The 27437-nt window shown below is 44.2% G+C and overlaps 1 protein-coding gene and 1 pseudogene across 1 annotated transcript in view; both read right to left on the bottom strand.

Annotated features, from left to right (window-relative positions):
• Positions 1–23347, bottom strand: part of FNIP2 (folliculin interacting protein 2) — a 387981-nt gene extending 364634 nt beyond the window's left edge. The window contains exon 1 of the mRNA XM_086962360.1: positions 23140–23347. Coding sequence (XP_086818486.1) covers positions 23140–23243 — 104 coding nt within the window. The 5' untranslated portion in view covers positions 23244–23347. The remainder of the gene's footprint in view (positions 1–23139) is intronic.
• Positions 23348–25644: 2297 nt separating this feature from the next.
• On the bottom strand, positions 25645–27076 carry LOC147728589 (uncharacterized; annotated as a pseudogene).
• Between the last annotated feature and the right edge of the window lie 361 nt (positions 27077–27437).

Here is a 27437-nt window from a genome sequence, read left to right as displayed (position 1 = left end):
AATTATGGTACACAAATGATCTTGTTCAAATGTTTGTTGCCTGAATACCCACTTACATTTCACTTAGTGTTTCTAAGCCCTGCTGCCCAGACTTGTTTCTTTCCTGTAGAATGAGAGAATATGGATTGTATCATTATGTTGCATAAAAAAATATGGGCTGGCACTGCTTTAGGGTAGGTTCCAAACCCAAACATGTGGTCAAAGTTATGCAACTCTAGAAAAAAACAGGGGCAGTACAACTGAGTCTTACCTTGATAACAGCAGTCTACATTCCTGCCAGTCACACTTTCACCCAGGATGTAATGCTGAAACGGCCTCTTTTCACGTAGTTGCGGTCACCCTACTCATTAAATTGGCACTCTTGGTTACTTGTATGTCTCAGCAGCATTCAATTATGTGACCTCGACAGTACCATCTCCACATGCTTGCATAACAGGTGCTCAACTGAGTCATCACATTCCCACCTAGACACCAGCTGGTTCACATGGAGACCTACAGAACCCCTGCGACATTCCTGTCATGCCTGAATTTCTTCAGAGTACCATCCATGCATCAATGTTATTATTTTAAGAATCTTAGATAGGAGGATCCCACTTATGCAGTACGCAGAAGACCTACTGTTGCTTGAACATACAAAAACTGGCCTGCAAACAGGCCTCAACGCCCTGAATATGTATGATCTTAGGAGTGAGCTAGTGGCTAATGGAAGCAAAACGAAAGTAACAATCTTTGGGAAATGCCCAAAGAAGAGGGTTACTAGTTGTGGTTGGAGCTACTGAAGCTGGATTGTGTACAACACTAATTACCTGGGAGCATGGCTATGCGAAATCGGCAGACCGACACTGCAGCTAAATAAAATGAAAGCAAAGCAAAAACGCCCACATGCCTAGAGCGAATTAAACACCACATTCAATAGCCCAACGTCCATCGCCATCTGAAGAATGGTCTGCGCCAAATTGCTCCCTTCACTTAACTATGCCCAACAAGCATTTCCAGGTATGCTAGGGACAGCCCTAGAAAAGATTCAGTACACAGCCTACAAGAAGTTATTTCACTTTCCACCTCACACAAGGAACATCTTAATTAGGTTGGAATTTGGGCTGGTGCAGGAAAAGCTTGAAAACTTGGCAGCCCTAGCTAAGTACTACTTTCAGGTAACAATTTTTACAAGCACCATCAAACCCTGGTCCAACAAGTCTTGCCGTAGCTAAGGAACATTCACAACTTGCGGTGGAGAGCTGGGACATAAATGCGATCAACTATACCTGGATTAAAATTTGCAATAAAAAAACAATTGCATCATCGTTCACGGGAATTGGACAAAGAAGCTCTTCTAGCCAGGGACCTTCATTAATCAATACCGGCACCACTGCGGAGCAACTCGGACAAATCTCATCTCCACCAGGCATTAGGAAAACACATTTTAAAACAAATTATACCAGCCAGATTAGTCCCGCTTCTAATCAGAGAACTGAATCCAACCTGGAGAGCTCTCGGAAAAAAAAAAAAATCAACAATTATAGATTATGTAACCAATAGAAGGGAATCTCACACATTCTCTGCTGCTAATCCCTATAACTAACATTAACCAATACCACTGAACTAACCATTAACCTTGGGTTCCGGTGCTGCGTGCTGCCCGGCATAAAGCACTTCAACACCTCGTCAAGGGTAGTAGGCGCTATATAAATGCAATTACAAATTACAATTACCTCCATAAAGCATCCAACAGAGCTCAGGTTGCACCCACTTAAACTAAAAATTGGGTACGATTCTGAATTATGTCACAATGAGCATTTTTACAAGGAATTCAGATGCAAAATGTTAATGCATTACAGTTTTGGATTCCTTGGAACTCCAAAGGGCCCACATGTTCAATGGGTTCATGTAATTTCCACGCATCCCTGCGGTAAGCTCTGGCTTCATTCATGCTAAAGGCTCATTTTTTGTGTAATGAGGGAAAACATATGCTTCGCTTAGTTTTATGGAGAATTTAGGCTTAACAGATAGAGCTTATACTCCAGAAGCAACTGCTTTGGACGGAACAGTGACATTACTTCACAAGCACTATTAAATCTAATTAATTTGTTAACAATACTCAACCGCCCACCTTTATCTTTCAATCAATCAATCAATCAATCAATCAAAAGGTTGGTGAAGAGCGCTGCTCACCCGCGAGGGTCTCAAGGCGCTATGGGAGGGGGAGGTCTAGCAGCTCCGATCAGTTGAAAAGCCAGGTCTTGAGTGCCCGTCTGAAGTCGAGTAGGGTAGTCGAGCGTCTTATTTCAACTGGGAGAGCGGTCCATGCTGTGGCGGCGGTGTAGGATAAAGCTCTTCCTCCGGCTCTGCTTAGGGGGATGCGGGGGACCTCTGCCAGGGAGAGGTCAGAAGAGCGAAGGTCCCTCTTTGGTTTGTGGAAAATCATTCGGTCGTTGAGGTATTTGGGTCTGATGTTGTTCAGGGATTTGTAGGAGTGTGTGAGTAGTTTGTAGGTGACCCTCTTCTCAATGGGGAGCAAGTGGAGCTCTCGTAGGTGCAGCGTCATGTGTTCCCGGCGTGGTAGTCCAAGGACTTCATGCTCTTAACGTAGTTTCATTCTGTGAACCTGTGCTTTTTTCCCCCAATAATAATAAATTAGAATGAAATTATCAGTTTACATGAAGCCTTGTTCACAACTCAGCAGCAATTATTTTAAAAGAGAGAAGGCAGTACAGATTAAATACTGTGAATATATTTGAGCAAACTTGATTATTACATGGCAAGAAAATGGACTTTAAACCAACATGCCTTCTATATTTATCATACATATGTAAATCATTTACAGATGTAACTTAAACATGGGTATATGAAAAAACAATTATAACAGTGAAGCTGCCATTATTAGTCAGTGTATTGACAATTAATGTAAAATGTAATTAAAAAGAGTGATCAGAGATATGTAACAAGAACTGGCGAGCAAGAGGAGAAATTGCATGTAAAACAAACATTGCCCTGGAAATAGAACTGGAGCAAGGTTATTGGCAACTTTCGACAGAGAAGAGATGCTATGAAGAAGATGATTGCCACAAACATTGGAGGCGCGGGGGCAGGGCATGGATGAAAAAACTGGAACTGAGAGCAAATTAACGTGTAGCCTACAGAAACAAATACATCCTTGTGACAATTCCCTGAGGTAAGATAGAGTAGCTAAAGAACCAACTACGGCCTTCGCCCCTACAATCGCAACCAGCGACAACCCAACACTCTCCACATGGAGCCCCACTTCAGTCGAACTAATCACCACCACCATGAAGAAGACTCACACGGGCGCCCCCACGGACCCCTGCTCCCGCACATCTTCCATCGCTCCCGAGCTAACCCGCACCATCAACTCCTTCCTGGCCTCGGGCACCTGCCCCATGGACTGGAAGCGTGCCGAAGTGAGGCCCCTCCTCAAAAAACCAGCGGCGTTTTGGATGGTTTGAAGTTTGCAAAGTAGTGATTTGTTGATTCCGGCACAGAGGAAGTTGCCGTAGTCGAGCCTGCTGGTGATGAGTGCGTGAGTGACGGTCTTTCGGCAGTCTGAGTGGATCCATTTGAAAGTCTTTCGTAGGGTTCGGAGGCAGTCGAAACTGGTGGCGGCAATAGCGTTGATTTGGCGGTTCATGGAGAGTGAGGAGTCGAGGATTATGCAGAGGTTCCGAGCGTAGTCTGTTTGGGTCGGAGGGGGGCCAAGGGCGGGAGGCCACCAGGAGTCTTCCCAGGCTGAGGGTCTGGGTCCGAAGAGGAGGACCTCGGTCTTTTCGGAGTTGAATTTGAGGCAACCGTCCTTCACTCCACTCATTCCCTCCTGGAAGCTCATTCTGTTATCTTCGGGGTTGCTGGTGAGGGAGAGGATGAGCTGGGTGTCGTCGGCGTAGGATATGATGCTGAGTGCGTGCTGTCTGACGATGTCGGCGATGGGGGCCATATAGATGTTGAATAGGGTCGGGTTCAGAGAGGATCCCTGGGGGACCCCGCGGATGATGTCGGTGGGTTTCGAGAGGAAAGGGAGGAGCATGACCCTCTGTGTTCTGCTGGAGAGGAAGGATCGAATTGCCGTGTTGTGGAGTCTGGTGGTGAGTGTGCGATGTGAGACGGTGTCGAAGGCTGTAGAGAGGTCGAGGAGGATGAGGGGTGCGGTGTGTCCCTGATCGAGCAGCATGCTGATGTCATCGGTGGCCGCGATTAGGGCTGTCTCGGTGCTGTGGTTGCTGCGGAAACCAGATTGGGAGCGGTCCAGTATGTTGTTTTCTTCGATGAAGGTTGTCAGCTGGGTGTTCACGAGTCGTTCTGAGACTTTGGCCGCAAAAGGAAGGAGGGAGATGGGTCTGTAGTTCCCGAGGTCGGTTGGGTCCGCCAATGGTTTTTTGAGGAGGGGCCTCACTTCGGCACGCTTCCAGTCCATGGGGCAGGTGCCCGAGGCCAGGAAGGAGTTGATGGTGCGGGTTAGCTCGGGAGCGATGGAAGATGTGCGGGAGCAGGGGTCCGTGGGGGCGTCCGTGTGAGTCTTCTTCATGGTGGTGGTGATTAGTTCGACTGAAGTGGGGCTCCATGTGGAGAGTGTTGGGTTGTCGCTGGTTGCGATTGTAGGGGCGAAGGCCGTAGTTGGTTCTTTAGCTACTCTATCTTACCTCAGGGAATTGTCACAAGGATGTATTTGTTTCTGTAGGCTACACGTTAATTTGCTCTCAGTTCCAGTTTTTTCATCCATGCCCTGCCCCCGCGCCTCCAATGTTTGTGGCAATCATCTTCTTCATAGCATCTCTTCTCTGTCGAAAGTTGCCAATAACCTTGCTCCAGTTCTATTTCCAGGGCAATGTTTGTTTTACATGCAATTTCTCCTCTTGCTCGCCAGTTCTTGTTACATATCTCTGATCACTCTTTTTAATTACATTTTACATTAATTGTCAATACACTGACTAATAATGGCAGCTTCACTGTTATAATTGTTTTTTCATATACCCCTGTTTAAGTTACATCTGTAAATGATTTACATATGTATGATAAATATAGAAGGCATGTTGGTTTAAAGTCCATTTTCTTGCCATGTAATAATCAAGTTTGCTCAAATATATTCACAGTATTTAATCTGTACTGCCTTCTCTCTTTTAAAATAATTGCTGCTGAGTTGTGAACAAGGCTTCATGTAAACTGATAATTTCATTCTAATTTATTATTATTGGGGGAAAAAAGCACAGGTTCACAGAATGAAACTACGTTAAGAGCATGAAGCCCCTTTCTGTAAATTGTTTATTATTAAAGAGGCAACAGTGGCTAGATACTGTTATATAAAAGAAAAACACAGTATGTAGGGTAGTAAGGGACTTCTTGCCATAAGTTTGTCAGCCTTCCTCCCAGGGCAGATAAGAACAGCAGGCTGTGCTATTATACTGAACAAAAACTTCAACATTCGAAGACAGTATGTGTGTGTGGACAATCTTTGAACCTCAAATTAGGCTTTTCTTTTGGTGTGGAGTTCAGCTTAATAGACCAAAGATATGAGGGTGGTATTGATATAAAACTAAACAGCCAAAATTCTGGAATATTTTATGCCGTTCATATTACTTTTAAATGTTGCAGCTACTATTCTTTATTTTTGTTACAATTTATATTGTATGTGCGTAGATAGGATTTTAAATTTAAAATAAATCTTTAAAATGTATCAATTGTTTCTTAGTGTTCTGGAGTGTGTCTTTCTATCATGAAAAAGGATTTGGGTTACACTAATCACCCTGTAATATTTCACAGGCTTGATTGTTCCTTGAAATGCATCTCACTTAAGAACTGGTGAGTACTGCTCAGTTCGTTACTGGGGGAGGAGGGCAACGGTGGGGGGCTGGTTGCAGTCGAACTGGCTTTCTTACAGTGACAAAGTCTTTGTATCAGTAGGTCTAGAAAACATATTTCGGGATCATGTTCTAAAGAATCTAGATACAATTATCAATATAATATGATGCATGCAATTTGTGTGTGCCAAACTACAAATGAAGCGTCAACCGCAAAAACTTAGGGTGAACTGCACTAAACACTTATTGCAAAATATTGGCTGCAATTTGTAATCAGTAACTTTACAACTAGTGTAGTATTTTGCAAACAGACCTATGTATCAATAGATTGTTCACAAGATATTGCATTGTAGGAGGTCGAAATTTGATCTACCTTATGAATATTAATGAGGTAGTTTGCAAATTGCGACTTACAATGATTTGTTGCTATCACAGGGATTGCGGCCTACTGGGGTAAGCAGACCACCACATCTAGGATTGCTTTTGAATAAAGCAATGTTTTTAATGCAGCATGTTTTCTTAAAAGGAGAACGGCAAGTGTTCAAAAAAATAAATGAAACCTTAAAAAAAAAAAAATAATAATTAAGACTAGGCAGTTGTCCACTGCCTACTGTTAAAACATGTTTTTGTAAAAAAAGTGGGAGTCCCTAGGGGACTCCTTCCAGTTTAAAAATAGTTTACCACTACCTTTCAGCAGGCAGTAAAATATTAAGGTTTTGCGACCGGATTTCTGTCGCAAAACATTAACCCATCCCATTCCAAACCACAAGTTGGAAAGGACACCCTAATCATGCCACTTCCAAATACTGATTTGGCATTTAGTCGCAAACCCAAAGTGCGATTCAGAAATATTATACCAAATCACAACTTATATTTGGTATCTAAAAATATGCAGGTCTAATATTTACGAATCAGACCCTTCGAGACCGCAAAAAGCATTAGTACATCTGGACTATAATGTCAAAGATTTGCAACCCATTGTTGCCTTTCTAATTTTACTGGTTCAAAAAGCATCCTCTCAAATATACTTCACCCCTTCTCTGTAGTATGTATTTCTCTCTCTCCCAATCAATCATGGAATGGAGGAGAGGGATGCCTCAGATATGAGTCACTGTGCATTGTGGTGGCGAATCTTTCTTCAGATACATGGACCAAAGTAAAAATACTTACAGAATTTCACCATGTACCTGTTCCCGATCCAACCTGTCACCTAACAGTGAACAAATACGCCAGTGTGGCAGATTTAGACGTCCTGCTGAATAACAGTCATTTTGGAAACATGAGATAATACTATTCTCCTTTCACAATCGCCTACATGCAATCGAACAAAGAATAACACAGATAGAAGTTAAGTTAGACTGCTCACCTTAATGGGGACTGGAAATATGGGCAATGAAACAGAAAATCACAGATCTGAAAAGCAGATCTTGTTGAGACAATGGCAGATTATTTGGCATACTGGAACAGAAGAGTGAGACTATCGCTTTGACTTTCTACAAGACATGATCCACAAGTTCCTACCCACCCAGACTCAAACAATGTAAATTACACACATAGCACAGCATCACATGCCATGCACGTGTCACAGATCACACATATATGTGACTCCAGATCTGGCTGGGAGTCCAACTCGACGCTGCAAAATGCCTTGTCAGGTGTGGGGTTGCCCAGCCACCGGCAGTTGGGCAAAGGGCCCATTCCAAGCCATGCCTATCCCAAGCCATTCACGGGCAATGATGATAAAAAAAATAATATTTTAAGTTTAAAAAAAAAACTATAAATCTACTAAAGGTATAATATATACTTTACATTAAAAAAAACATTTGAAATTCTCTGAAAAAAAACAAAGGTTAAATTGGCATTATAGTTAGGTGAAAATGTCAGTTACAACATAACATTTTAAACTAACAAAAGAAAAACATAACACTGAAATTCACTGGTTATCGTTAACTGAAGCAACCATAACTCGGGCGCTCGCCATGTACTGCTTCTACTCCAACATTATTCATAACTCATGACATATTCAATGGCAACTTTGAAAACATCACTGATGACATCTGAAATTACATACTTTATGACAACACTGTGCATGGAGGGGCAAGTTATAGTTACTTGAGTTAGCTATAACTAGTGAGTTGCGGGTTAGCTGGTACTTTAGTGGGATTTCTGCCACCCCCACACACCTGGGGCAGATTGGGCGTAAACGTCCTATTGACAGGGACCAGGAAATTATTATTATTATTATTATTTTTTTTTTAGGGGCTAAGCACTTGCCCATTCTCCTCCCTATCCCACCCAAAAAAATCCCTGGTGTCTAGTGGAGGGTTCCCAGCAGCGATACACACTCAGGCATCTACTATGGGGTTGTATTGCTGGAAAAGAGACCTTAACCATTTCAATTCTACCTTTTTTCCGCTTCGATAGGTGCTCAGAGGCTCAGATCAAAGTGATGTGATCATCACATAATCATAAAACAAAATTTGGATGCAAGGGAATCTTTTCTTTCACTTTCGGAGTTTATGTTACTAAAAGAAAACCCTACTGGTGCTTACAACAGAAGGCTTTTCTCACACAATTTGAAGGAATAGTCTTAAGTCCCATGCATTAATCATTAACAAGGTAATAAGGAGAACACCAATGTCTTGTCCTCTGCATCAAGGGGGGGGGGGGGTATGGTATCAAGGACAGGTTTGATGGGGCCTTCTTGTATGAATAAAGTCAACATTCAACTGCCTAGTTCTGGAGACTTGAGAGTCCAGCACTAAGTTTGTTTAGGGGTGGGGTCTAAAGAAGGGGTTGCAGTAATCCTGACATACATGGGCCAAGACTCATGTCAGTTCAACTCTGTATGTAGGAGTAGGAGTAGGAGAATTATTTAAAGAGATAGCTGCATGGTCACATTCTTTGGCTGATAGTCCCAAAAGGCTCATAATAATAACTTTTTTTTTTTTTTAAACAGTCTTCATATGGCTTTGTCAGTCATACAGGCATTGCTAAGAAAAGACAAGGCCGGTAGTAGGCGATGGGTTGCGTGCAATAACAGGGAACTCTTCTTTTCTACTGTACGCAAGCCATGCGTTAGTCATGTAATGGAACGTTTTCATGCTCAACCTAAAAACAGCAGGACTGTGTGGGTGTAAGTACAATGAGAAAATGAATGAAATCTGTGAAAACCAGATTAAAAAAAGAAATACTTCATTTCGGTGAGATGTGTGACTCTTTCTTATAAGATGCATGTGTAAATAAAGGCTAATGCTTCATAATTAGAGAATTATTTTCTAAATGATGGTGGTGAAAATATAAGATGTATAAGGTTCAGATATAAATATATACCTGAACAGACACAAACCTTATTTGTGTGTGGTGATTTTCAGGTTTAATTTTATCGACACGTCTTTGACAGTACCTGAGAACTCACAGAGACCTATTATTTCTTTATATTGACGCCAATTGTTTTTTGATGCTTAAAAATTGTATAACTTATAAATTGTTCCTTCTTCGACAATTCTTGCTTCGGTGGCTCGTGAATAAACAGAAGCTTCTAGGTATACCATCTCGTACGCCTTGAAGTTAGAAGGCTTATACCTTCACCTCTTTCTGAAAATGAAATTACTTCTCGTTTCAGTGAACATTCTGTTACACTTCAATCACAGCAGCATACCACAAAAGTGGTTACAAATGTCCTAACTAACTGCATGTAGCAGCAACAGCTCACTTAAGAATTAATAAAAAAGCAGAAGGCGAAAGAATCTGATCACTTTTGGTATTAGGGACAAGTACGGAAAAAAGGTGGAAGACGAGGTGAATGTTATGTTATGTAAAAGTTCTTATAGAGCACAACTAACACCTGACGGTTTCTTGGCGCTGTGAGCAGGTGAAGACAAAAAAACAAACTGTCAAGGAATACAACAGATGAGTCGAGGAACATAATCATTCCTTTGCACAGTACCTTGCACCGCAGTGCACAAGAGACTATTTTTGTTCCACTGTGTGCTTCTCTTTGCTCTTCTCTCCCATTTTGGTCCTCCCGCTCTTTTTATATATTATTAGCCCATCAGCTCCAACTTGCCTCCACAATTACATCGTGCTTTCACCACTACTGCACTATGCTTTATTGCCAAGCGGCCAACTTGAGAATGTAGTTTAAACCATACCAAGATGTCTGCTCATGTGTGCATCCTTTGTGAATGTTTTTTCTTAAAACAGAACAAAAAACATTCCAAACCATCTGAGAAACAAAATACAAGAATTTGCAACGCCAATAAATGTAATAATGTGCAAGTCCTTTTGGCTTTTCCAATGTTTATTTTTCTTTGTACCTATAAAATGTAGAATAGCTAATTTGGAGAAGCATTTCCTCCATGTGGGACCGTTCCCACATACACTCCACCAACCTCAATTCAAGGTTTCCATTTGTGTCTATAATCAACACAAATCACCACTCTTTTTGTGAGAGGCGAATGCTAAAGTCTAAAAGTGAATCTGGGTTTTTTTAAGGTCTAGTGTTAGCCAAGACCTTTTGGTGCTTCCAAATATATTAATTGTATATATATATATATATATATATATATATATATATATATATATATATATATATATATATATATATATATATTCCAAAGTTTCCAAGTATCGGTGCTCTCAGCCCACAAATCCACGCAACGCCTCTCAAAGCTCCAAGGGTGTTTATTAAACCAACAACATGTTTCGGCTGCGGACAGCCTTGTTCACGTTAGTTTTCAATGTGCACAGTTTCCGGTAAATAAAGTTTCATTTCAACACCATAGAAACAGGACTTGGTAATACATAGCAGTAAAAAGTAAAATAACCACATTACAATAGTCATGTGCATGACCCTCACACAATGTTTGTGTCTAGTAAGGTTCAATTCATATTAAAACGAAAATTAATACATTTTCATCGCGTGTAATTATTATTCACAAAATATGAAAATAAATACAAAAAAACTCTACTGTTAGATGCACAGGAGAACGTAGTATGTTTAGAGCGCTTCTAAGTTAGATATGCATGTTGTAGTAAATGCACCCCAGCCCGAGATCCGCCATGATGGTAGTTTAAGCGGCAGCGCTGAACTACAGGTTGCTATGGCAACCTAGCGTGAAACCAATGTTTTCACAAATCAAGCGGGCTGCCAGAATGTACGCCTGGAAAGTAAGAGAATCCTATTACACATACACTGGCATGGCCCAATCACGTGAGTGTGAGGCACAGAACGTGGCTGGCATGGGTGTCAGACAACACGCTGATCGTGTTGCCGGAGACACAAAGTGTCATGGGTGGTAATATTAAGCCCGTTCCCACTGTTACTCAGGCTAAAAGGGAGCTACAAAAATTGTGAACTCAGAGGAAACAAGTGTAACCTGCGTTCTACAACAAAGAAGCAAAGCACAAGGATCTGGTGTGCACTGGACCCATATTGGTCAGGGGACTATGTTTGTAAAATACACGGAGTGATGGAACAGAAAGGTCTGATGCATTGTGCCTGACAATTGTCGTGACCCATAAATTCCAACAAATTCATACGGAAGGCAATATGTAACCAAGTCCAAAGTGTGGTAGCCCCCACAAGTGGGGCCTACCTTGAAGGAAACTGTCTAGATGCCAAGTGAAGAGAAGGAAGTAGAGTGCTCCCAAAGAAGAGTGTCCAAATTAGAGGGACGTGAGAAAATTAATTTGCAGTCGTGTTCTTAATGGAACCAAATCTGTGAAGCAAAAAGACAAATTACAAGAGTTCAGTGCTCAATGAGTTTGTTTCAACAATTTAAAAGATTCACTCAAAACATCATAATAAATAAACAAAGCATACTCAATCATGGAAGAAGCCTGATGTTACAAATAACTGCGGGGAAACTAACACAGATAATGGTGCTCATGCTTTAAGGTGGACTGCTAGCTCTTCATCCTGGTTAAGGCCCCCCGGTGTCTTGGTCTGGAATTCAATGATACATTTGGACTCTTTTTGTCTAAGTTTCAGGGTCCTGTCTCCCCCCCGAGGATTTCTCTCAATCTGTTCCAATATATGGAAGCTCATTACGGCTGGGTTGGAAAAATGAGTTTCGGCAAAATGTCTTGCCACAGGGTATTTTTCGTTTTTGTTGGCTATGGCACGGTAGTGTTCAAGCACACGATGTTTAGCTTGTTTGGTACTACTACCGATATACCATAACCCACAAGGGCAGACAATGACATATATGACATAGTCGGTACTACATGTCAGGAATTGTGTCAATTCTCTCGTAATTCCATTATATGTGACTGATTTTTTGTGGAAACTGTGTCTGCAAGCTTTACAGTGGCCACAAGGGAAGAATCCCAATAGGCCCAAACTCTGGGATTTGGGGTAAACAGTGATGTCACTTTTCACCAACAAATCGCGCAGGGACTTGCCTTTCCTGTAGGTGATGCGAGGCGTGTTGGAAAGATCCTTACCGATCACACTGTCAGCGGTGAGGATGTTCCAATTTTGGGAGGCAATTTTGCGAATTTGTTTGGATTCGGTGTTGTAAGTGAGAATGAGACGTGTCTGATCCTCCTCACTGTCAGTCTCAATTTCCTTGTCTCTGTCAACTAACGTGTCTGCTCTAGGAATACCATCTGCCCGTGCTTTGGCTTTTTTAATCACCCAGGCAGGGTATCCTCTCTCTTTAAATCTTGCCATCATATCACGGCTGGTCTGTTCGTAACCCTGATCTGTGCTGCAGTTTCTTTTTGCCCTGAGTAGTTCACCAAAGGGAATACTCCATTTGAGTGTTTCTGGATGACTACTCAGGGCATGCAGTACACTGTTGCCTGCAGTAGATTTTCTGAATAGGCTGGTCTGTAGTGTACCTTGGATCACCTCAACTTTAACATCCAGGTATTCTGCGCTACTCTTACTGATGTTACTCGTAAGTACAATGTTGAGATCATTGATGTTGAGTTTGTTTACAAACTCGTTAGCCATTTCGGGGGAGCCACTCCATATCACGAAGAGATCGTCGATGTATCTCCACCATGTATCCATCAGATGGTGTCCTATACAGACAGACAACTGGGACGGCGATGGGTTCATGCTTTGCTCCCAGTTTTGCGAACCTCTTTTTGGGCTACTGGGAGCAAAGCATCAATTCAGACCCCAACCTCAGGTCCTTTTGGCCACTCGTGGATACATGGTGGAGATACATCGACGATCTCTTCGTGATATGGAGTGGCTCCCCCGAAATGGCTAACGAGTTTGTAAACAAACTCAACATCAATGATCTCAACATTGTACTTACGAGTAACATCAGTAAGAGTAGCGCAGAATACCTGGATGTTAAAGTTGAGGTGATCCAAGGTACACTACAGACCAGCCTATTCAGAAAATCTACTGCAGGCAACAGTGTACTGCATGCCCTGAGTAGTCATCCAGAAACACTCAAATGGAGTATTCCCTTTGGTGAACTACTCAGGGCAAAAAGAAACTGCAGCACAGATCAGGGTTACGAACAGACCAGCCGTGATATGATGGCAAGATTTAAAGAGAGAGGATACCCTGCCTGGGTGATTAAAAAAGCCAAAGCACGGGCAGATGGTATTCCTAGAGCAGACACGTTAGTTGACAGAGACAAGGAAATTGAGACTGACAGTGAGGAGGATCAGACACGTCTCATTCTCACTTACAACACCGAATCCAAACAAATTCGCAAAATTGTCTCCCAAAATTGGAACATCCTCACCGCTGACAGTGTGATCGGTAAGGATCTTTCCAACACGCCTCGCATCACCTACAGGAAAGGCAAGTCCCTGCGCGATTTGTTGGTGAAAAGTGACATCACTGTTTACCCCAAATCCCAGAGTTTGGGCCTATTGGGATTCTTCCCTTGTGGCCACTGTAAAGCTTGCAGACACAGTTTCCACAAAAAATCAGTCACATATAATGGAATTACGAGAGAATTGACACAATTCCTGACATGTAGTACCGACTATGTCATATATGTCATTGTCTGCCCTTGTGGGTTATGGTATATCGGTAGTAGTACCAAACAAGCTAAACATCGTGTGCTTGAACACTACCGTGCCATAGCCAACAAAAACGAAAAATACCCTGTGGCAAGACATTTTGCCGAAACTCATTTTTCCAACCCAGCCGTAATGAGCTTCCATATATTGGAACAGATTGAGAGAAATCCTCGGGGGGGAGACAGGACCCTGAAACTTAGACAAAAAGAGTCCAAATGTATCATTGAATTCCAGACCAAGACACCGGGGGGCCTTAACCAGGATGAAGAGCTAGCAGTCCACCTTAAAGCATGAGCACCATTATCTGTGTTAGTTTCCCCGCAGTTATTTGTAACATCAGGCTTCTTCCATGATTGAGTATGCTTTGTTTATTTATTATGATGTTTTGAGTGAATCTTTTAAATTGTTGAAACAAACTCATTGAGCACTGAACTCTTGTAATTTATGTCTTTTTGCTTCACAGATTTGGTTCCATTAAGAACACGACTGCAAATTAATTTTCTCACGTCCCTCTAATTTGGACACTCTTCTTTGGGAGCACTCTACTTCCTTCTCTTCACTTGGCATCTAGACAGTTTCCTTCAAGGTAGGCCCCACTTGTGGGGGCTACCACACTTTGGACTTGGTTACATATTGCCTTCCGTATGAATTTGTTGGAATTTATGGGTCACGACAATTGTCAGGCACAATGCATCAGACCTTTCTGTTCCATCACTCCGTGTATTTTACAAACATAGTCCCCTGACCAATATGGGTCCAGTGCACACCAGATCCTTGTGCTTTGCTTCTTTGTTGTAGAACGCAGGTTACACTTGTTTCCTCTGAGTTCACAATTTTTGTAGCTCCCTTTTAGCCTGAGTAACAGTGGGAACGGGCTTAATGTTACCACCCATGACACTTTGTGTCTCCGGCAACACGATCAGCGTGTTGTCTGACACCCATGCCAGCCACGTTCTGTGCCACACACTCACGTGATTGGGCCATGCCAGTGTATGTGTAATAGGATTCTCTTACTTTCCAGGCGTACATTCTGGCAGCCCGCTTGATTTGTGAAAACATTGGTTTCACGCTAGGTTGCCATAGCAACCTGTAGTTCAGCGCTGCCGCTTAAACTACCATCATGGCGGATCTCGGGCTGGGGTGCATTTACTACAACATGCATATCTAACTTAGAAGCGCTCTAAACATACTACGTTCTCCTGTGCATCTAACAGTAGAGTTTTTTGTATTTATTTTCATATTTTGTGAATAATAATTACACGCGATGAAAATGTATTAATTTTCGTTTTAATATGAATTGAACCTTACTAGACACAAACATTGTGTGAGGGTCATGCACATGACTATTGTAATGTGGTTATTTTACTTTTTACTGCTATGTATTACCAAGTCCTGTTTCTATGGTGTTGAAATGAAACTTTATTTACCGGAAACTGTGCACATTGAAAACTAACGTGAACAAGGCTGTCCGCAGCCGAAACATGTTGTTGGTTTAATAAACACCCTTGGAGCTTTGAGAGGCGTTGCGTGGATTTGTGGGCTGAGAGCACCGTTACTTGGAAACTTTGGAATATTTAAATTACCGGCAGGCTCGGCCGGCGTTGGTGCCACTTCCCACGGGGCCGCTGTCAGCGCTTGAGCGGTCTTTGGAACATATATATATATATATATATATATATATATATATACACACACACACACACACACACACTCTAATTACTTTATTTATAGGAGCCTTTAGCCAGACTTCTTCATCCACTGTGGTCTGTTGAGTCATTCGCCGTTTTCCTCCCCCCACTACAGTATGGGGACCAATTAGGCCCGGATTAATTTCACTGAGTGATAGCATTCTGCTATTTCGCAAAGAGCATACCCACACAACGTAATGTCCTTCATTAACATTACCAAGCTGGTTTCTTATATGGCTCTCAGTTTTAGCATGTAACCCGTTTCTAAGCACTCCAGAAGGTTAAGGGAAATTGCCTGCACAAAAGTAAAGTTATTATCTATGACTCCAACTATATGTTCAAGTGAGAGACCTACATTTGTGTACATAATGCCTACTGGATAAAATCTGCCTACTTTCAATTCCAAGGTAGCAGGTACAGTCATGTGCACCATCTCATGCAAACCTATCCTAGTCATGGGCTGGTGTAATAGAGAGCAAGGTCTCATCAATTATATTTCCAAATTTACATCACACATATGTTCTTAGGGATGTTGTATCAATTATGTCCTGATCATATTACTGTCCCAAAGGAACCTCTGACAGAATATCTGTAATAACTACTGAGAACAGAATATAAGAGGGGTCCAAGGGGAAGTGATATTTATAGACCTACTTGTATCTTGTCCCCCAACTGAACAATATAATAACACAAGAAAGATCATTTTTCTATCACAGTTTATCTTCACTGTTGCAGTAGTGTACAGCATAGGTCCTGATGAAAGCCTGTTAGGGCTGAAACATGTCGACCAACTAATATCCATGTTGGATAGTAATTTTTTACATACTATCTTCACTCTGTTTTTAATCATGCCGTTGTGATGGTCACATCCAATAAAGTACCTTTAGACATCACAAAAGGTATTTTTAAAAATCACTATCTTTTCCTTTGTTTCACACTTTATGAGCACTGCAACTTGTCCCTTCAGCCTACAATCTCAACCTACTGGCTGTCAATCTAACTGGAGGATCCGATACTAGCACTCCTCAAGAAACATTCTAATGAGGTGCCTAGCGGATACCAGTTTCCATTTCATAAAAACCCAGATGACGAAGTTCCGCCAATGGGTGGGCTGATGGGTATTTTCTCTATTTTCTCTCTCTTGTTCTCTCCTTCGGTATTCTTCCTCTACACACCACAATTGACTGTTTAAAACCCTTGGTATCTTTCTTGTGTTATTATAGAATATCTGTAACACCTGAATTAAACAAATTAAAATGTACCATGACAGCAACCCTGGTTGTGAGTAACTAAAAAAGATTTCGTTTGCCGCATTTGTTTAGCAGAGAGTACATTAGTACATTTTAAAGGGGTTCATCATTTGGACAGCTGCTAAATGATATTTCAGTCAGACTTTGTAGAGTGAGAACCTGATTAGTCCTTATTAAATTGACAGTAGCTAGAAAAATACACACTATTCACTCAGCAGCAGCACCAGACCAAACAATTTTATTTCCTACTTGGCAATATTTTTTCAATGAGTGGGAAAGGTTCCTTCTGCTAGAAACTAAGTGTTGCTGCTCCAAGTAAGATGATGGTGGCAAGGTAATTTATTAATTCATAACTGCTGAAGGATCTATGGATTGGATCCAGCAACCATCTCTCATATATTGACACTATGCCTGCATTTAAAGATACAAAGGAATTGATTTTTAAGGGCAATACTTAAGAAAATAATGTTTGAACAATAGTTGAATTCGTCCATCTATGCCGTTCGGGGTCCACAAATACTATCTGTAGCAAAGAGGGAGCATTTGCCAGTTCAAGCTGCTGACCCTTGCATACAAGGCTGTACAAAACCAAGGACCCGCCTTCATTAACCACCGCCTGAACTTCCACCATTGAGAAGGCTCTGCTTCACCTCCCTTACAATTGTCCACACTCCCCGCATCTACCGAAGCAGAAGTGGAGGATGCTCCTTCTCCCACATTGCAGCAAAGACCTGCAGCAGCCTCTCCATGCACCTCCTGATCATCAACTCACATCCAGATTTTCGAATGGCCCTCAAGACCTGGCTGTTCGAATAAGCCTCAGGGACCTGCAAGCATCTGGATACCCTTTCCCGCTTTATAAATCCTGATTGATTGATTTCTTAATAATGCACTCAAGACTGCAAAGTCTGCAGAATAGATGAGGGCTCTGGCTCCAAGTGGTTCTGCTACTCACATTTAAACTTGAACCCTTAACGTGATTACAGGAAATTAATGTCCCCAAACTGCCATTGGTTGGGTATTCATACTGGCAGTGCATTTAATTCTTGAGAAAACTGCGCTTTAACTTGCACCGCTTGCTGGGGCAGGAGAGTCCGCAGGATGGTGAATGGGCATGTACCCTTGCCCTGAGTGCCCAACTGCATATGAAACTGGTATCTTGACTTTTGCTCTGGCCATGGCATAAGACTAACCTACCATGAGTGCAGAGTCCCAGGCATGTCCCAAACAATGCAAGGTCCAGGATCTGTCCTGAGACCTACAGGAGTGTACCTAGCATGCCCTCATACTAGACAGTGGACTACTGTCCTTGCCCTTTTTACATCACATAAAGCAATGCTTGCAGCAGATCTTCTTTTGCTCTGAAACCCAGAATCTTGCAGTGATGTGATAAAGAAATACAAAAAGTTAGACAAAGAAAGAGTGTGGAGTATGTGTATACAACATGTATTGTAGCAGAACTCTGGATGTTGTGCTGGTCCGAGTAATGGGGACAGAGGCATCTGTTTTTAATGCTCCAGGTTTAGCATAGCGAAACAAAAGGGGATGATGGACGGAACGTTTGAGCAAATCAAACACTCAACTGATCTGGGTTTAATCCATCACCGTTCTTTAGCCCTCTCTGCCACCCCAGTTCAGACATGGCCATATGCAAATCAGTCTGACCCTGTGCCTCATGGGAACAGTCCAGCACGAACTGCCAAGCCATGTCTTCCCTGGACCGGAAACGGGCTTAATTGTGAGAAAGTGCTTTCATTGTTGCCATTGGAAGTGAGCAGTAAAAAAAGAGAGCCGCTGGCTATGGCGTGTACTGCCAAGTAGCTAACAATAACGTAATGTGTACGGACGGGGCCCAAGAGTGAGAGGGCCGACGGCAGCTTAGCTAAGCATGTGTGCATGTAGGGGTAGTGACGTAACACAAAATGACGGGGGCCCCTGTAGAACTAGATGAAGCCCCCTAAATCTCCCATGTCTCACAGACAGTAGGGATCCTCTGAATAGTGCACCGTCTAAGTGAACAAGCGGCTGAGGTGACTGACATACTACCAACAGCTGAAATAGGCACAGGGCACGCAAGGCCCGCTCCTTCAGGCACGGACTGAACTGACGTCACCGCAGATGTGCCCCTTCCTGTCAGTTCACGCGCACTTTACTGAAGTCGGTTATGAACAGGAGTCGATGTCACGGTATTGCTGCATGGTAAATCCACCTGGCACACCTTACACATATTTGCCGCGTCGGACGTTGGTTATTTGAAGAGCAACTTTACAGTATTCGCAAAACAATGTGAAATGTGTCCAGCGAGACCACGGTTGGTGTCACCGTCAGGGTGCAGTGAAACCGTGAACGTGTCAACACAGCACATGAAGGCCAACTATCAAGTTGAGGACAGGAAACATACCAAACCACCAGCGTGCACCTCGCCTCACCCTGACACACGGAAATCCCCTTCTCGTGAAAAGCACACAATATCACCCCACGTCCTCACTGGCAGTCCCACACTCGACATCTCAGGCATGGGCACCCCGAAAAAATGGTTCTGCCTGGGTGTTCATTGGTTCAGCAATCAACAGAGCAGCAGGTGCATCGGCCAATGTGGGTTGTATTTCTCAACCTACACGGAGGCAGAGACCACTTTCCATTCTGGCATGCGGGCCCGTGGCACCCACTATGTCAGGTTTCTTTACCTCTGAATTGTCGGTCTTCTCATATGCCTACTTGACAGAGCCATTTTAGGGATTTTTGGGGCCCTGGGCAAGGCATTTTGTGCGCCGTCTATGAAGTTATTACTCATTTTCCATTAATTCCGGCCCTCATTAGTGGCGAGTTTATGAGAGCTGGAGTCAAGAGGTGAGGGGAGGAGGGTGGGGTGATAGAGAAAAAAGAAGGGTTTTCTGATTTGTGAGGTAGAGAGATGAGATACAACAAATTAGAGGTAGAGAGAGAGATAAAGTACAAAAAAAAGGGGAGTTAGAAAGAGAAGAGAGGTAGAGATGCATGGTAGACAACAGGAGGTATGAGTACATTAAAGGGAGGTAGAGAAGTAGAAGGGTGGCGATGTAGGGAGAAAGTGAGTCATGTAGTGAGTGAGTGATAATGGAGCAAGAGATAAGTGAGGTACCGAAAGAGAGAGAGTGGATAAATGGTGCGTAGGGCGAGGAAGAGGTAGTCAGAGAGAGGTGGAGAAAAGTAACGAGACAGAGAACGCAGAGAGAAAAGACCGGGAGGGAGACAGCGAGGGAATGAGGACAGGGAGAAACGAAAGGCAAAGTGTGTGTGACTCTTGTCTTACAGCTATCCCAAGAATTGTATCAGAGGCCCCATGGAAGGGGGGGGGGGGGGGGGGACTCAGGACGACTGCCCACTTTGCTCATGCAATTAAAAAGTATAGTATTTGTACGTCTGTTCACTGAGATTTTCTCTCGCTGCTGGGATGTAACTCCGCGGCCCTTGCACTCTTTACCCGGAAGAGGGTCAGCGTGCGTATGTGCACGGCAAGGTCACCAGGAGGTTGGATTGGAGAATTGACAGTTAATCGCTAGTAACGCGAGGGCCGTCCTCAGATGGTTTCATGAAAGGATGCTTCATGGGTGTGTCTGCGGCTCATTGGGCAGATTTTCTTTTTAAATAACAGTCTTGGTGCCTGTTGCTTGGTGGGTCCTGTGACATGTCAACTTTAAAGTATGTAGAAGCCGGCTCTAGAAGAAAGCGTCCGGAAGCAGGGCGTGGGATGCAGTGGCCTGACAGAGCAGGCTGCTCGGAAGCCTTTGGCATCGGGAGGAAACGGCACTGGGAGGAAGTCACCGGGGCTCCTGCGGTGCCTCCGCTCGGATGTCAGCGCGCTCTAGGGTGGGGCTTCTCGGTGCTTCCTCCAAACACCAGAGCTGCTGGTTATGACAGCAAGGGGCAAGGGTTTGGCACGAAGACCCCTCCCGGGACACTCTGGGTGCGAGCAGAACCCAGGAGAGATACTTGGCAGTGCCCGTGTGCAGACGGCCCCCAGTGGTTCAGCATCACTGCTACGAACAAAGCCTGGCACCGCCCGGAAGCCACCGCCCTGCATCCCATGCCCAGCCCTGACAGCCACAAGTGCCCTAAATGCAGTCTGTGAGGACCCACGTGCTGGTTATATTGTTGGGAAGTCAAATTGTGAGCTGGATGTGTTCCTCCCTGGTGATTGCAGCCTGCTGGAGTGTGTAGAGTGAAAATAAAGAGAAAGGAGAAAGCTGGTCTGAAGTGACATTCACATTTGGTGTAATTAAGTTGCTTTTTGTGAGCCTTTAAGCCTTTTAATTGCTAATTGGTGATCTGACAGTCAAAGTGTTTATTTACAGCTGCCAAGACTTCAGATTGCTTACTTGTGACAGTTCCAGAGTTTCGGTGTACTTATGTCCACTTGTACAAGTGGCTCACTCCAGAAACTGTTGAATGTTTTTAATGCAGTAAGGTATGGGGCAGTTCTGATGTACCAAGTCAGACCCAGACCAGTCCCCACAGTTGCTCCGGATTAAGGGACATTGTCATGTCATCTCAGGCGCGATGTAAAGACTCCCAGTGAGCTGAGGACTCTTTTGGCTCAAGAACCAACTAGCTGGAGACCCTTGTGGTTGTTTAAAGATTTAAGATCAGCCTGTAACTCAGTCTTGAGCTGGGTGGGTGACCTCGATTACAAAGTGGCTGTGCCAAATGTCCCATTATGACCCTTTTGCCTGTCTCCCCTTCAGGCGCACAGGGCATAAAACTGGGGGGTGCTCAACCCTGCCAAAAAACTGAGAGGTGACCCTAAGAGCACAGCTGCCATCCTATCAGGGGTGGGATGCTTTGGTGTGCTGGTCTGGTTTTCTGGGTGCATTGGCTCAGGTTTTTTCCCATGTAATTGATTGGGTGTCTTGGTAAGTTGCTTTTATGTGAATGTCTGACTTATGACTGCGCATTCCTTTCAGTGTGCACTTGCTTCAGTTTACTTTTTGAGTCACTGTCTAGTTTGCTGGAAGTATTGCTTTCATTTTTCTTTCATTAAACTGTTTGACTTGCTTGGTGCTTTTATGTTGGTGCCTGCATGCTGAGGTGTACTCTTCTGCAGTTTAAATGTATGTGACTGGCCTGTTGACTAGCACCCTGCTTTCAAAGTGAAGGTTCACAGGTTCACACTTGCTTTAGTTTACTTTTGCATGGTTGACTGCATGCACTGTTTTGCTGGATGCATTGCTTTAAGTTACTACTTGATGCATTGCTTTCAAGTAATTGCCTCTCATTTTCCCAATGCTTTGTGAAGGCGGTTTCCCAACTGCTGTGCAACTTCTTCTACTCTTAGATCTGAGATTTTCATTAAAGTCTTATAGTCTGAATTCAGCACCTTAGCGTAATAGGACGGAATGTATGAAGCTCTGTGGTTATACTGAATAAGCTGCTATCTATGTTATACCATCTATTAATGTAATAACTGCACTTTCACAATTGCTTTATTAACCTTCCTGCTTTCTCAAATGTGCTTGAAAATGCACGATTTTTCTTCTTTTTTTTCAAAATTTTCTTGGGGGGGGGGGGGGGGGGGTAATACCCCAAGCCCCACTTTTGGGGTTCGGGCTCGCTCGCTACGCTCGCTCGCTATGGTGCTGTATGCACATCACTTTGCGCCCCACCACTTTGAAATGTCACCCACTGCCCCTGTCCACGGAGCAGAACTCCGCCCAGGTCAATTTACCTCTTCCTATCTGCACTACTCCTCTTTGCTTCAGACTCCTGCCTTACATGCTTGTATAAACTAAGATGTGAAACCATCACCTGTCCTGGATTTTTAACCAACAGCTGATTGCAATAGGTGTAGTTAGTATGTATGTGCTTATAAATCCCAGCATCTCTAGGGAGTTGTTGATAAAAGGCAGTACTAGGATAAATATGTGGGGCCAGTCGACAACTATGAATGGGCTGCATGATGTGTCCGCACAATACTCCAATATACTCTACCTCAATTAGTTACTCCCTTCTTAGACCCGGTATGCAGGAGTTCCTCCTCTAATTTAACACTGATATGTTTTACCCTAATTGCAAGCATCATGCTACCCCCCCCCCCCCATCATCATCCCCCACCCCATGTAGCCATAGCCACTATATATCTAGAGACGTCACATAAGCATCCAATTCCAGTTTGTAAATCCCATTGGTATGACGCTTCTAAATTTCACCTTCTTGTATGCCACCTAATCCCACCAAAACAGAAAGAAAGACGCATTAATCAATCGAGCCAATGCGCATCCTCCCACACACAAAATGTCATGATTTACCCCGGACACGCTGCTATACAGGCTCCCAGAACTCGCCTTCCATCCCACCTCGCACCCGCTTTCCACCCAGAAACACGCGTGTAACAGGATCTGCTCCACAAATTCTCACCTGGGTACTGCTGGCTCTCCAATGAGCCCCCGGGATGGAGCTCCCCCTGCCGCTGAAGCTCCGGGTCTCTTGCAGAAAAGCTTCTGCAGCAGGGTGGGAGCCATGTCTGCAAATGTTCATATGGCAGGGCGTGCAGGCTGCCCCTGCACATGAAGCATGACTGCAGGGTGCATAGGCAGCGCCACCGGCAGGCGCACAGTCACGTGTCAATGGCTTACAGGGTTTCGCACAGACAGGGCTCTTGTGCAGCTGAAGTCACGTGCCCTTAGCGTACTCCTGGCTACCTCAGATCCCAGCGGAGGATCCGAGACAGCCTCGGACGCGTCACAATGGCAGGACGCTCTCCATTGGCCCATCCGCCCACAGATAACCGAAGTCTCTCAATGGGAGGCGGACTGTGAGTGGGAGGCGGGGGTTCGGACGTGCGTAGGAAGGAACCCTGCAACGTTTCCTCTTGTTGGTGACATCATCAACCCCTTGTTCGCGCCACGTGGTTTGTAGTGCTTGCGTGAAAGGCAGAGGGGCGGGGAAATGATGTCTTACTGCTCTCAGCTGCTTGCCTTGCGTTCTACAAGCAGGAGCCTAAAGCTATGCAAAAATACAGTGATGTTTTTGTTTATTAAGCAGAAATAAGTAAATCAGTGTATATTTTACTCGCCTTAGGCTATGGCGTATGGAAGTGATTGTCTACCCGGTGTGTATAGCGATGGGCACATTCTTCCACACGGAATGAAGCTGCCCTGCATTGGAGAGAGTGTTGTCATGGTTGAATGAGGTTCTATCGTGGCAGACCCCAGGGATACGAAAGCAGTCCTTCTAACATCTCACGGATGAGTTGACCTAGGTGGGAATATATATAAACTGTCACCTCTCCTTGGGATTGACTCTAAACGTGATCTAGCCAGAGTGGACAGCTGAGTCTCCCCAGTCACTAACAGTGTGGACACGTGGTGTGGATCGCTGTATGAATTTGGAGATTGCAGTTCACAAGGCTAGAGGCTGCCGGCCCCCACAAACACCCCAAAATTTGGAAAAGTAGGGCGATTACAGGGGTGTATTCCTAGAACCTGTTTGTCCTGCTCACCACATACTTCAGGATGAAATCCGAGCATGGGGGGCGTGACCAGGGGAAATTGGCAAATGTTGCCTTTGCGACATTGGTATACATTTTGGGATGGGGTGGGAGAGGGGTCTGATGGGCAGGTGAGTTCTTTGGACTTTGCTTTGTTGTTTTATCATCTCAAACGCAATAAAAATATGTTATGAAAATAATAAGTACATCATACACTCTTGCAGAGTTGACATGTGAAAATTATAAATGTCCCAGTTAACACAAAGGAAAGTTTCAATTCTATTAAGGACGCAGAGGCGAGGATTATGCACAATCTTTCTTCATTTATTAAACAGCAAGTTCAAAGTGAAACAATGAAACACACTCCTTGAACTACATCTCCCATGAACCCAACCGGTAACCATGGGTACCAAGTAGCCAATCATAGTTCATAAAGCCAGTCCATATAAGCAATGGTCCCTCGTAGTTCTTCCTCTTTCAGCGCTGCAGGAAGTTAAGCCATCCGCCTCCTATTCCGCTTTGGGAGCAGTTCATATGAGAACAGAAAAAACTATAATACCCAGGTCCAGCAAACACATGAATAAAAAGCGAGCAAAGGACTATCAGGCAGAAAAAAACATGTAATCAAGAATGCAAATACGAATGAAGTACATTTGAAAAATGATTAGGATGCAAATTATACATAAAGAGAACAAGACCAATAATGCAAATGATCATTGTACCAAGAACTGAAAGCAAAGAATCATAAGACCAACAGTACTTCCCTGATACGTAGAAATAAATATCAGAAGGTCCAAACCAGACAGGTCGTCAGGGTGGAAGGCAAAGAAGATTGCCTGGGGGGGATAATCCTCGCCTCCGTGTCCTTAATAGAAACTTTCCTTTGTTTTAACTAGGAAATTTCTCATTCTATATCAGGAAGCGGAGGGGAGGATTATGCATGTTCAAAGCTTACTTACCACCAACGCTGCGGCTTCGTGAATTGGTTTGAAATAAAACTTTTTTTCTGTTGGGGAACAAGATCTGATTCCTGAACATTGATGGTGAAGCCCAAATTCTGCAGAAGAGAAACGGTTGTCCGCAGATGGAGGAGAAGCTGGTCCCTGGACTGATCCATCAAAAGAATATCGTCCAGATAAATGATCAACCGGATGCCCTTTGTCCATAGATGTTCCACTACTGGTCTGAGAAGTTTGGTACAGCACCAAGGTGCTGAGGAAAGACCAAAGGGAAGAGTCTTGAACTCAAATATCTGATCCTTCCACTGAAACTGAAGGAACCTGGAGTGGGGAGGAAAGATGGGTACCGACAGGTAAGCATCCTTGAGATCCAGCCGAACTAACCAATCGTTTTGGAGGAGAAGATCTCTGAGGAGGTGAATCCCATCCATCTTGAAGTGACGGTAAACCAGCCACTCGTTGAAAGACCTGAGGTTAATAACCGGTCTGAAGCCTTTTTCTTTCTTTTCTACTAGAAAAATATTTCTTAGAAAGCTGCGGGAATGGAGACGAGAAAGAGAAATAGCCCCTTTGGAAAGAAGATTGTGAACTTCCTGATCTATGGGAGACTCTTCTAGGGCTGAAAACACTAAGGGACGTGGACGAGAAGTTTGAATGGGAGTCCCATAGAATTCTATGTGAAAACCTTGGATCGTCTCCAACACCCAAGGGTCTGACGTGAGAAACACCCATTCTGCTAGAAACAGAGAAATCCTGCCCCCCAACCAAACAGGAGAGAGGAGATCTAGGCTTACCATTGTATCCTCCGGAATTGGCCTGACCTCCACCACAGCCTCTGTTCTTTCCTCTGCCACCCCAGGAGGGGTAGAAGGTGCCTTGACGACCATCATTCCAGCCATTGTTGCGTTTGGCCTGTGCTCTGTTGGGGCCTTGACTGTATTGTCGGCCGGAAGAGCGACCCCTGCCTCGTCCAGCCCCACCAAAAACCTTTTTGGGGAAGCTTCTTCATGGAAGCTTGTGCCTTGTCCAAAGCTGAAAAGGTGGCAACAAACTTCCCTAATTCTTTCACAAATGGATCACCAAAAAGGGAGCCCTGTGCCACCGGGCTGGCCTCAGAAGATGACAATTCTCCAAGCTTTGGATCTATTTTCAACAACAGAGAACGGTGCCGTTCAGCCGAAAGTGCGCAGTTGGCGTTGCCTAAAAGGCACATAGCCCTCTGCGCCCACCCGGCGACATCATCCGTAGGGAGAGGCTGTCCAGACTTGCGTGACCTTTCTGCCAGCTCAATTATCTTGGTGAGGGGACCAACAATATCCCACAGCTTGTCTTGGCAAGCCCTCCAAGACCTATCTATGCCCTTTTTAGGATCTTTCATATATTTCACAAAAAAAGTACATAGTTTCGGGTCAATTTCCGGGGTAGCTGTGACACCATTGGGAAGAGAAGGTCTTGGGCACTCCGACCGGAGACTGGATCTAACCTCTTGATTAAGTGGTTGCCGAATTTTCTGCGCCACATAATCAGCTACCTTCTAATCAGGGACCCAATCCGCAGAACGCGGACAAAAAATGCAGGTCAGATCAAACATATCAGAAGCAAGTGACTCTCCATCCCCCACATCCAAGCAGGAAGACTGGGGACGCCAAGATCTGCTAGAATCCTGCAAATCATCAGAAGAATCATCTTCGTCCTCAAAATCATCATCATCATCACCCTCTCCGCCATCGGGAAACCCTTCCTCAGAGTCAAATACCGGGGTGACAAAGTCACCAGTAGTCCCGGGTAACTCTTCCCCCCGGTAGGGCACGCTTCGCAGCGTGCGCGCACCCTTATGGAAGGCTTTTGCTAGCTTACTGAAGCCCTCCAGGTGCCCCGCGTCACGCTTAACGGCCTTGTTTGGCATCACGGAGGGAATACCACTAGGCCCAGCCCCTACATCACCCAGGATGCCAGCGCTATTTTTAAATACGTATGCTGACAGTTTATTGACACTGTCCTGCAGGGGTACAAGCGCCTGGGCAATGGCCGAAGAAAGGAGCTTGTCCACCTCTGCAGGAGGGCGTCCCTGGGAAGGCTGTTCCCCGGGGAGGGCAAGGCTACATAATCGTGCTCCTTATGAGACTGCATATCAACAGAGGGTCGGGCACCCATACAAGTACCACACACCCAATAAAATATAAAAGGGTTCCCCCCTTCACCAGTGCCCAGTCACAGAATAACACATAAAACTGCACATGCAAAGAAACTGTGAGCAATGCAAAAAC

This window comes from Lissotriton vulgaris, chromosome 3_1 (genome assembly GCF_964263255.1).
Source record: "Lissotriton vulgaris chromosome 3_1, aLisVul1.2, whole genome shotgun sequence".
NCBI lineage: Eukaryota > Metazoa > Chordata > Amphibia > Caudata > Salamandridae > Lissotriton > Lissotriton vulgaris.
This window is presented reverse-complemented; position numbering and strand designations above follow the sequence as displayed.